Source organism: Sus scrofa, chromosome 8 (genome assembly GCF_000003025.6).
Source record: "Sus scrofa isolate TJ Tabasco breed Duroc chromosome 8, Sscrofa11.1, whole genome shotgun sequence".
Classification (NCBI taxonomy): Eukaryota; Metazoa; Chordata; class Mammalia; order Artiodactyla; family Suidae; genus Sus; species Sus scrofa.
This window is the reverse complement of record NC_010450.4, coordinates 2714272-2726440: the sequence shown is the minus strand read 5'-3', so window position 1 is coordinate 2726440 and position 12169 is coordinate 2714272. Positions and strand designations below refer to the sequence as shown.

General features: G+C 56.1%; 1 protein-coding gene across 7 annotated transcripts in view; it reads right to left on the bottom strand.

Annotated features, from left to right (window-relative positions):
- The window catches only part of ACOX3 (acyl-CoA oxidase 3, pristanoyl), a 39309-nt gene extending 29781 nt beyond the window's left edge, over positions 1–9528 (bottom strand). For 6 of the 7 annotated variants that reach the window (XR_002346545.1, XR_002346547.1, XR_002346548.1 and 3 more), the window contains exons 1-6: positions 9246–9528; positions 6946–7117; positions 6478–6711; positions 4906–4980; positions 4126–4215; positions 852–995 (exon numbers count right to left, since the gene is read on the bottom strand). Coding sequence is in view for 3 of the 7 variants with exons in the window: in XM_021100951.1 (XP_020956610.1) it covers positions 852–995; positions 4126–4215; positions 4906–4980; positions 6478–6711; positions 6946–7104 (702 nt within the window). In the remaining 4 variants the exon portion in view is untranslated. The other variant, XM_021100952.1, reaches the window with a different exon arrangement.

Genomic DNA, 12169 nt, shown 5'->3' with positions numbered 1-12169 from the left:
GGCTGCAACACGGATGAACTTCACGAACACGTAAAGGGAAAGAAGGCAGACACAAAACGTCACCGTTGACAGGATTCCTCTTAAAAGAGACGTCCAAAGAGGCAGAGCCACAGAGAGAGACCAGACCAGACCAGAGGGGCTGCAGGGAGGGGGTGGCGGGGAAGGAGTGCGGACAGGTGCAGGGTTCTTCTAGAGGGGACGGCTCTGAAACACCGCGAAACCGCCAGTGAAACGTTCACTTTAAAGCGGTTCATTGTATGTTACATGAATTGCACTTCAATTGAAAAAAAAAGACGCAATGACTTCTCTCCTGAGAGCCGCTCCCGCACCTGATCAGAAAAGTCTTGAACAAAAGCACCAGAGTGGGGGCGGGGGGGAAGCAGGGCTTCATCGGGACCCCGTCAGCTCAGGTGGGAAGGTCCTGCACCAGCTCCAGGCCAGGGGAGGCTGCAGCACCCAGGCAAGCAGGACACGGGCAGCCATCCACCCTGGGCACTCCATTGGCCAAAGCTCCTTCGTGACCCAGGAAGGGGCTACAGGAAAGCGCCCAGGTCAGACTTCAGGTCGAAACACCTGGAGCCCCTGGGACCTGATGTCCTGCTGGTGTCCACACGATGCCGGTGTGGCTTCCAGGAGGACGGACCCTCTGCCCAGATGATCTCAGGCTGGTGGCCCAGGGTTTCTCAAAGGCACCCCGCTGCCATGTGGGGCTCATCATTCTCACGGGGGGTGGGGGTGGTCCCGTGCCCTGCGGGGTGTTCACTGCACCCTTATCGGGTTCCCTAGACACCCGGCTGTGATGAAAATGCCTCTGGACGTTCCAAACACCCCCAGGTGAAACCCAGTCTGACCTGCACGATAAAGGGGTGTATTCCGTGGCACTGGCCCCCGGGCGTGTAGAGCTGAGCAAACACCACCGCGTGAGTCGCCACCTTGCCCATGTTGCCGACCCAGAACTTGGCCGCTTCAAAGTCAGGGGAATGTATGATGAATTCCTGCACAGGGAAGAAAACGGAGTTGCAGTTACATTTTTTGGTCTTTTTAGGGCCTCACCTGCAGCATGTGGCAGTTCCCAGGCTAGGGGTGAAATGGGAGCTATAGCTGCTGGCCGGCACCACAGCCACGGTAACACCAGATCCGAGCCACGTCTGCGACGTATATCACAGCTCGTGGAAACGCCAGATCCTTAACCCACTGAGTGAGGCCAGGGATCAAACCTGCGTCCTCGTGGATGCTAGTCAGGTTCATTTCTGCTGCGCCATGACAGGAACTCCCAAAATCACAGTTAGAGCCTGGAGCTCATGGAATATATGTGTGTATATATATACATGTTAATGCATACATACTTATATATTTATATCTATGTATGTTATATATTTATATATATTTATGTATGTATTTATATGTTTTTACATGTTTTTATATATTTACATATATATACTTTTGGGGGGGCGGCTGCACCCATAATATGCGAAAGTTCCCAGGCCGGGGATCAAACCCTTGCCACAGCAGTGACAACGCCAGATCCTTAACCTGCTGCGCCACCCGGGGACTCCACATGGAATTTCTTTTCCTCTCCGATACGATCGATTTGCTCTGTTCAGAGCCTTGGAGGCCCAGGTCAGGACTGAGGAGGGAGGGTACCTGAGCGGCACGCACAGCCCCACTGTGAACCAGAGCAGGTTCCTGGGGCTTGTGACGTAGAGAAGACGCTTCCTACGGAAAACGATGACCAACATGTCCCCCAATAAGACATGCAGATATTCCGGAGGCTGGCGCTTGCCGCAGACAGCATCCACCTTCTCAGCGAGGCTGAGCCCAGCCTTGGGGGCCCCTCCTGTCCCCCCCCACCTGACCCCTCGCCCACCCCTAAGGCACACGCACTCTTCCTCTTCCCAACCGTCTGGGTCGGGTCTGCGGGTGGCAACGTCCCACAAGCCTGGGGGGGCCAGACAGATGAGACTCCGAGGAGAAGTGGGCACAGGGCTGGGGCTGCCCTGGGGGGGAGCCCAGCAGGGGGCCTGGGAAGCGTGTGTGACACCAAGGGGAGCCACCTGGGGGCTGGACAGATGGCGTCTCTCGGCAAAGCGTAAGCCCCCCAAGCTGCTGAGGGCCAATCCCAGCTCTGCCTCCCCTGCTCCTGCAGGTTCCCAGCGAGCTTCCCTGGCAGAACTTTGTCCACTGTGCGTGTGCCACAGTACAAGCCCAGACAGACATCCTCTGTGCCCCCGCGCCCAGCACATCCGGCTTCTCCGTGCTGGTGACCCCGTCCATATAAGGGGCCCCCCAGCCTGCCCTCGCAACAGCATCTAGCATACAGTAGGTGCTCAACAAATAACCCGCTGTCCAGATGAAGCACAGCCTGTGGCCTGCGGGAGCCTCGGGGCTCCTGACTGTGACCCTTCTTCCTTTAGGACACAGGCCAAGAGGAGGAGTCAGAAACGACATCCGCGTCCCCTCCCCGCCCGTCACCTTCCCGGCACTGAGACCCCGGCAGGCACGGAAAGAGAAGGGCCGAGCGCCAGAAAGACCTGGGTCCAGACAAAGGCATCTGGAGGCTGAGATGGCAGATGAACACCCGGAGGGCGGGACACACAGCCTGCTCTCAGCCCTGACACGGGGCCGACCCAGCCTGCTCCCTGGCCTCGCCCGCAGCCTGTGGGGCGCCCACCATGACCTCCTCCACCATCCCTGCTCTGCCGGGGGCTCCTCAGGCTCGTCCCCCTTGGGGTCCCAGCCCCCAGCAGCGGAGGCACATGGCCCACGCTGGCAGGTGAATGCACGGGGGGTCACAGAGGCACAGGGCTTGGCCCCCTCCCTGCTGCCCAGACCGCTGCCCAACCACATGAGTAACCAGGCGGTGGGCAGGGTGCAAAGGCTCCTAGAACACACAGGCAAGTGGCAGAAGCACGAGGTCCTCTGGGAGACAGGGGGGCAAAGGGCCCTCCCCAGCATACCCCCTCCCCGCCCTGCCCTCCCCAGTGCCAACACCCCTACACATCAAGACCTCATCTGCTCAAGGTCTCGCCTCCACCAGAGCACGTGCTCCCTGACAGCAAGGACCTACCAGGTCCCCAGAGCACTGAGAACAGCCCTCGGTGAACATGCTGAGTGACTCATGCCACAGCGGCCAACAGGGCAGGTGCCACGGAGAGTCCACAGATGCAGGAGGAGCGCCAGGCTCAGAGGAGCAGGGAAGAGAAGGCAGGCTACCGGCCGAAAGAGCCTGGGCCCCGGCAGGGGAGGCTGAGAAGCAGCTAGAAAGGGACAAGGGCCGTGGGGAATCTTCTTTGCTCGTTTTATAAAGCAGGAGCAGCTCCAACTGTTTACTAAGGCAATACCCATAGACTGCCTGGTAAACAAAGATATCAATTTCACAAAATGACAGCTGTGTCTTCACTGCACTCAAATTCCACACAAATCCAAACCATGACAGGTGTCCAAAGGGGAGAAGGTTTTGCGTCTCAAACTCTTTTTTTTTTTTTTTTTTTTTTTTTTTTTTGCTTTTCAGGGCTGCATCCAAAGCATATGGAAGCTCCTGGGCTAGGGGTTGAATCAGAGCTGCAGCTGCCGGCCTATGTCACAGCCACAGCAACACGGGATCCGAGCCACCTCTGTGACCTACACCACAGCTCATGGCAGCGCCAGATCCTTAAGCCCCTGAGCGAGGCCAGGGATCGAACCTGAGTCTTCATGGAGGCTAGTTGGGTTTGTTACTGCTGAGCCACAAGGGGAACTCCTGGCTCGCAAACTCTTTATCTGTTAAGTCCCCTGCATTCAGCATAACGGATCTCAGAGGGCACTGTACCAGCGCACACACATGTAAAAAGATGGCTCCTGGAGTTCCCGTTGTGGCACAGCAGGTTGAGGATCTGGCGTTGTCTCTGCAGTGGTGTAGGTTCAATCCCTGGCCTGCCAGTGGGTTAAGGATCTGGAGTTGCCACAGCTGTGGCATAGGTCACAGCTACACTTCGGATTCGAATCCTGGCCCTGGAACGTCCATTGCCTCTGGTGCGGACAAAAAAATAATAAATCAGTGAAGTAATAAACAGATGGGTTTCTTGGCCTAATTATGTGACAACACCATGTTTCAAAGTCCAGAGACGACCGGCAGGTGTCACCTACCTCGGTGGTGGGGTCGTAGTGAGCGGTGGTCCGGATGGCCTTGGTATTACTCCCGTGACTCAGTTCGGTCAGAGCAAAACACCCAAAAATCTAACGTGGAAACACAAAATGATGTGAGGCAAGAAAGGGCCTTCCTGGGAGGCCTGCCACCACCCGCCTTTAGCGCCAAGACCACAGGGTGAAGCGCCAAAGCGTCACTCCCTGTCCCCCACCGGGGATCTTGCTAAGTCATCCAGCGGGGCCCTGCAGTCCCGGCGGGATGCTGTGGGAGCAGCCTCGCTAAGTCCGCAGGGTGGTCAGAACAGCTCCCAGGACGCAGGAGAAGAGGCCCAGATACAAAAAGGCTAAATTCCTATAGCTCTGGGAACGCAGGTCCCCGGCCTTGGGAAAGAGTTCCATAAGGAGTTCCCGTTGTGGCGCAGTGGTTAATGAATCTGACTAGGAAGCACGAGGTTGCAGGTTCGAGCCCTGCCATTGCTCAGTGGGCTGAGGATCCAGCGTTGCCGTGAGCTGTGGTGTAGGTTGCGGACGCGGCTCAGATCCCGTGTTGCTGTGGCTGTGGTGTAGGCCGGCGGCTACAGCTCCAACTAGATCCCTAGCCTGGAAACCTCCATATGCCACGGGAACAGCCCTAGAAAAGGTAAAAAGACAAAAAAAAAAAAAAAAAAAAAAAGGAGCCCCATGAAATCAGAAGCGCATCCCATCCCCTGGGGCCCCCTTTCCACAAGTGTCTACGGAGAACGGGCAAGAGCTCACAGCTCCCCGGGAACCCCGACGTACCTCTGTGCTCACGATCTTTGGGATGTATTTGAGATGGCTTTCAGAACCAGAGGTGTAAATCAGTGATCCAAAACTCTGAAAATGTAACATCACCATGTGACCAGGCGGAAGCTAAGGGGGGTGGCCGTCCCGGGACTTCCTAACGGGGACACGTCACACCCTCCCCATGGGGGTCGCGAGGAACCCAGGTTCCGAGAGGCTAACGGCCTACTGTCCAGGCCCAGGGCCCCCGAGACACAGCTGCCCGCCTTGAGCTCCCGGAGAGAACTGCGTGCTGGTTCGAAGCGGGTAACAGGAGTTTAACGGAACCACAAGGTTGGTGACCGGCGAGGAGATGGGGGTGGGAGGGAGGAGGGTGCGGGAAGGGCGAGGTGAGCCCACCTTTCCGGGGATGGCATGTGGCTGGGGCTGCCTTCTCGAGTTCATGGCCACCCAGGGATTGAAGAGGTGAGGAAAGAGCCCCTCACCTCTGACCTCCACTCCCTCTCTCTCTCTCTCTCTTTTTCTTTTTTGGCTGACCTGCAGCATGCGGAGTTCCCGGGCCAGGGATCAGAGCCAAGCTGTCGTTGTGACCTACACTGCAGCTGTGACAAGGTCGGATCCTTAACCCACTGTGCTGGGTCAGGGATCAAACCTGCCTCCTAGTGCTCCAGAGATACTGCCGATCCTGTTGGGCCCCAGCAGGAACTCCATCTCTCTCTCTTCTTTTTCGTTTTTGTCTTTTTTAGGGCCACACCGGTGGCATGTGGAAATTCCCAGGCTAGGGGTCGAATCAGAGCTACAGCGGCTGGCCTGCACCACAGCCACAGCAACACAGGATGCAAGCCACGTCTGCGACCGACACCACAGCTCACGGCAACACCGGATCCTTAACCCACTGAGCAAGGCCAGGGATGGAACCTGCGTCCTCATGGATGCGAGTCAGATTCGCTTCCGCTGAGCCACCACGGGAGCTCCACATCTGTTTGGGCACAAAGCACGCGTCCCAACGCTCCTCCTCTCGTGCAGGAGATCACTGCAATTTATCTGAGGACGTACGCGGGCCAGCTTGCACACAGAGCTGGAAAACCCTGAACTTGTCTCTAAGAAAACAAGATGTGCCCACACATTCTAATCTCCACTTTTATCTCCTAAATTAGTTTTTAAAAAATTTCTTTCGGAGTTCCCGTCGTGGCGCAGTGGTTAATGAATCCGACTAGGAACGATGAGGTTGCAGGTTTGGTCCCTGGCCTTGCTCAGTGGGTTAAGGATCCGGTGTTGCCGTGAGCTGTGGTGTAGGCCGGCAGCTACAGCTCCGATTCAACCCCTAGCCTGGGAACCTCCATATGCCGCGGGAGCAGCCCTAGAAAAGGCAAAAAAAATTTTTTAAATAAATAAATAAGTAAAATAAAAAAATCTCTTTCAACGAGCATTTCCCAAAGGCATCCACCTCCCAAACCTTTTCGGGGCAGGCGGCCTCAGAGGCAACCGTCGACCCCCCAGGCCGCGTGTGTTTCAGGTCCACGGGGCGCCTCTGGCCCCGGGTGGGGCGGGGCGGCACCGCCTCGGCCGCTCCCTCCCGGGCCTGCTCACCAGCAGGTGCAGGATGAGCATGTTGGCCAAGGACCAGTCGTAGGCGCCCAGGCAGTGCAGCAGCGACGAGATCCTCTGCGGGCTCCACAGCAGGTCCTCCCCGCGGAGGAAGCTGTACTCCAAGACCCGCTTGCAGCGCAGGAAGTTCACCTCCTGGTACTTCTCCACCGGGAGCCCGCCGCCCCGGGGAGGGGAGAAGAGGGGGTCGTTCTCTAGAGCCGAGAAGACGGTGTTCTGGAAAGGCAGGGGGCAAGGAGGGGCTCGTGTGGAGGCAAAGGATGGAGGCTGCCTACACACGGGCCACGGGGACCGGGCCTCACCCAGAACCGCAGGACAGGGATGCGCGTCCGGCCCCGGGGGACAGAGGCGGGCCTGAGGCCTCGCCAGTGGGACCCAGCTGTGTTCACCCATTCGGAGCTGAGGCAGGGGCCGCCCGCAGCCTCCCCCATGGCGGTGCCCGGGCCTCACCTTGAAACGCAGGGTGTCCTCGCCCTCCCAGAACAGCGCCAGCTCCCTCCAGGGGAAGGAGGCCCGGGCACGGGCCGCCTGCAGGGGCCCCCGGGGCGGCTCTGGCAGCAGGGCGACATCCCTGACCTCCTCGTCGCTCCCTTCCCTGGCGGATGCCATCCCTCACGGCCGCCTGCGGACACACGACCTGAATCAGAGCCCGTCCGACCGCACACACCGCCACCACCCCAGACGTGTGGCGGGCCCGACCGCAAAGGGACGGCCGGAGGCCACCACCGCACCGAGCTCACGGCCACCTTCCCAAGACGGCAGCCCGGGAGGCCCGCCTCGTTTCCAGTCGGAATGGAAGTGACGAGAGGCCAGACAAGAGCAAAGGGTAGCCTGTGGCTGGCACTGGGACGTGCCAAGAGGAAGAGCCCAGGGCTCTGGGTGCTAAAGCCTGGCCTGAGGATCCGACATTGTTGTGAGCTGTGGTGTTGGTTGCAGATGAGGCTTGGATCCCACATTGCTGTGGCTCCGATTCCACCCCTAGCCTGGGAATCTCCATATATTGCAGGTGTGGCCCTAAAAAGACAAACAAAACAAAACAAAACAATTCCGTCTACAACCACATCCACAATAATAAAATACTTAGAAATAAATTCAACCAAAGAAGTGTAAAACCTATAGTCTGAGAACTATAAAATGTTTTGGAAAGAAACCTGAGACCTAAATAAGTGGAAAGACATCCTTGTTCACGGATCAGAAGCCTTTACACTGTGAAGATATTAACATTAACCAATATTCCCCAACGCATCTACCAATTCAGTGCTGTCCCAGTCAAAATCCAGCCAGCTTCTCTTTTTTTTTGGCAGGAATTAAAAAGCTGACCCTACAATTCATAAGGAAATTTACGGACCTCTGAATAGACAAAACCACTTTGAAGCAGCCCACGGACACTTTAGATGGGTGAACGGTACCATGACTCCTAGCTCAATAAGTAAGTTTTTGTTTTGTTTCTGTTTTTGTTTTAAGTAAGGCACAGATCTTAAGAGTTCCCTTTACGGTACAGCGGAAATGAATTCAACTAGTACCCATGAGGATGTGGGTTCCATCCCCGGCCTGGCTCAGTGGGTTGGGGATCCAGTGTTGCCATGAGCTGTGGTGTAAGTCACAGACCCAGTTCAGATCTGGTGCTGCTGTGGCTGTGATGTCGTCCGGCAGCTGCAGGTCTGATTGAGGACTCTCGGCAGAGACCGAGTGCCCCAAACACAAGCGACAAGGTCAAGGGAAAGCACCTTTCTGGACCTCCCTGCATGCGGCCCCGTCCCTGTCAGTGCTTGCGCTCCCTCCCTTTGGGCCAGAATATCACACTCCTCCCTCTGCGGCTCCCTTCCGTCTCCTTGCAGACTCAGCCTCAGCCACTCTCACCCTGAATCGCCTCATCCATTTAAACTGTCATGATGCATGGCGGGCCCCCATGTCCAGCCCCCCAGCCCCATGTGCTCCTTGGCAGTTTCCTCAACACCCTCTTCTCAAACTCTGAATGTTCAGCGCTGAACTCACCCTCAGCCCAGCAGAGTCTGTCCTCCTGCAGGGCTCGTTCTGAGGGGGTGGCGGCCCAAGGGTGATTCCATGACTGCAGGGTCCTCCTGAAATGACCTTCTGCCACCTACCCTGCACCCCAGTTAGTCAACAACCCCCACGCTGCACCTCTTTAATGCGGATTGCATCCCTCTTCTTTATTCCTATTAAATCTTTCTTCAAAAGCTCCAATTATGGCACAAACACTGTGGGGGGGGGGGATGTGTCAAGACTGGGCAGCTCAACTCCATGGTGCTGGCAACACCAAGTATTATCAGCACTCTCATTTTCCAGGTGAGGGAAAGAACTTGTGACAGTGAGGTATATACTGCCATCAAGCACATCCCACCCCAAATCCCAGGATCCTAAGCAGCAAAACACCCCACTGCAGGATGGTACAGCTGTTATAAGCAAGGGTCTGAAGCCAGACGCCTGGTGTCAGATTCCAACTCTGGAGCTTACTCTCTGGGCGAATTTAGCAGTCACTTGACCTCTCGCGGTGGTGAAAACACGGTAATCTACTCCAGTATCTAGTTGGTAAACTGTTCCCATTCACAGCGGCGCCTGGCACAGCGCCTAACAGAGAACCCCCACTCCGTTAGCGAGGCTTCCGCCGCTTTCAGACGATTTAGACGCGGCCCGACTATGCAGATCCGGTCATTCTCCTTTTAGGTGGGAGCTGGCTGGTGACCTCAGAGGACAACATCTGAACTCTTCAACACGTCTCCCGCATTTACCTGCCCGGCTAGCGGCCCTCGCAGCCTCTGCACCCAGCAGTCCCGCGTATGCCCCCGGACCTTTGCACGTGCCGCCCGCACGCCCGGGGCAAAGGCGGGCTGGCCCTCCGGATCTCTCGGGGCCGTCGGGCTCGCGGGTCCCCGCACCGCCCAGCGCTCACTGCAGGTGCTCACGAGCGGTCCCAACGAGCGCTGCGTAGCGGAGAGCCCAGGACAGGGGGCCCGGCAGGCGCAGCCGCGGACAGGCCCCGGGTCTTCAGCGCAGCCCCGCCTCTCGCGCCCGGCCCGCCCTTGACGTCATCATGCCGCGCCGCCCGCCCCGTCGCCAGGGAAACGCCCGACGCGTCCTGGGTCCAAGGCCGCAGAGGCTTTGCGCAAGCGGGGAACCGTCCCAGCACTCTCCCCGGCGCTCTGCCCAGTGGGCCTTCCTGCGTTTGAGTCCCTGGAATTTGTGTTTAATATGCAGGCTCCTGGGCCCACTCCGAAGCTCTGGAGTCAGAGCCCCTAGGCTGGGGCCTCGGCGTTTTCAAGTTAGCTCGGTAAAGCTAGGGAGCCGTGGTTCTACCCAGTTCTTCCGGGGGTCCCCAGTGGGTGAGCCTCGTTGTCCACCGCACTAACCAACTCGAGAATCCACCTTTTACTAGCGTTTCTTTCTTTCTGTCTCATACTTCCAACGTCTTCACTCCTGCATCTCGAGGTCAGCTCCACATTTAAATTAAATCTGAGACTCAGGCTCTGTTTTGGCGGGTCCAAACCAAGACACACACATCAAATGAAATTACAGAGACAGGATCAACTGAACTTAGCAATGTACCACATACAGAACAAGGAAGAAAGAGAAGTCGAAATGTTTCCCTTTAAAGGCACCCGAAAGGAGTTCCCGTCGTGGCTCAGCAGAAATGAATCTGACTAGTATCCATGAGGAGGACAGTTCCATCCCGGCCTCCCTCAGCGCATTAAGGATTGCCACAGGCTGTGGTGTGGGTCACAAACACGGCTCGGATCCGGCACTGCTGTGGCTGTGGGGTAGACCCGCAGCTCCAGCTCCGATTCAACCCCTAGCCTGGGAATTTCCTTATGCCACACCTGTGGCATTTAAAAAAAAAGAAAAAAGATGAGAAAAAATAGGATGCTTGTGAGAGATACAAGCGGGCAGGCGAAAAAGCACTGCCCCGAGGAATAGGTGGGCTACATTTTTATAATCCAGGGAAGGTGGGGAAGGGGGAAAGACTGCTCTTCCTCTTTCTTCAAGGAGACGTCAGGCTTACATCACTAAGCTCCTCCTCGGTATCCAATAAAAGAATACTTGACCCTATGAGGTCAAACTAGGACTGTCCTGGCGCTTACTCAGATCAACGGAAGGGTGGAAACCTGGGCTACACTATGTGGAAGCATCTCAGGTTTCCGTAGAATGAGGGCGTCCTACTGAGGAATGTCACCTTTCCCTGAACACCTGCCTTTGGCCCTCAGGATCATCATCTTGCTAAATCTGAACACAGGCCTTCTTTCCTCTTTCACTCAGTGACCCGAGGCGTATCTCGTGCTTTTGTTTAGGCTTTAGAGTTAAGCAAGTCCTTTCTTCCAAGATGTGCCGATGGCTTTCTTGGGCTCTTCTGACAGCGGTCTCCCAAAGTCCCCTAGCTTTCCCTGTCTCTCCCTCGTCCCCTCCTGGGACTTCACAACTGCCTGTGTAACTCTCCTACTCCATCCTTATCACTTGGACAGCGATACCATTGAAATAAACGTCACTTCCACAGGACTCTTAGGCAAGTTTCTTTATTGAAAGAGAAAGGAGAAGGTGGGAAAAAAAGAGGCCAGCTCCCTGATTAGAAGGGGCAAGTTGCATTCTTAATAAAAGGGAGGGTTTGTCTTATGATCATGGATCGCTTTCAGAAATCATTGAACTTCTTTGATCAGCAGCGGGTGGCTCCGTGTTGGCTCTTGGGAATGGGGAATGCTACTATAAGGGGATGAAATGCATGAGAATCTTTTTTGCAAGAAAGCACAAGAACAACGTTAAAATTTATAGTTGAGGAGTTCTTGTCACGGCTCAGAGGAAACGAATCTGACTGGTATCCATGAGGACACAGGTTCGATCCCTGGCCTTGCTCAATGGGTTAAGGATCTGGCGTTGCTGTGGCTGTGATTGTAGGCCAGTGGCTACAGCTCCCATTCGACCCCTAGCCTAGGAACTTACATATGCCACAAATGCAGCCCTAAAAGAGTAAAGATTTAAAAAAAAAAATTTATAGTTGAGCTTCTTTCCTTGTGGCAATGAGGTATGGTCATTAGTGTAACTGAAAGTTTTAAACTTTCCTTTCTGTGAATCCAGTTTTCCCCCCTCAGGGACTCAGGACCCCTGGGATCTTTCTTCTTTAGCCTGCAAGGCCCCTATTGCTCAAAGTTGTTCCCTAGCCTGTTTCCAAGATGGTGACAGCCCTGCTGGTGTCAGTACAGTGTCATCACAAAATGCCCATGGGGACCACAGACAAAGCAGAGGTTGCCAGCCTGGCAGGCCGTGCCAGGCTCCCCTGCCTTCACGGCCTTTTTCCTCCTCCTCTTCTCCCATCTGTCTACCCTCCCCCTCCTGGCTTAGGGGGGCTGCAAGCATTGGCCTCATTAACTCACTCTCCTCATTTCATCTCCTCAGCCAGTGACAGGGTTTAAGATGCTTGTTCCAACTCCGACTCTGCTCTCACTTCAGGACCCACCTCTGGTCTCCGCCTGTCCCTCCGGCAGTACCCCCACCCTCTGCCCCTCCCTGGCTTAAGGACACCACTTGGCCTGTGTTTGCGGGGCACATGCATTGGGCAGCTCCAGGTGAGCGGGGGGTGGGGGGGGGGAACGGACTTTTCAGCTCATGGGTGGGGGTGAGGCGGCGGGGAGAGGAAGGGCTCACGCACCCCCCCAGGGTTCTTCGGCTA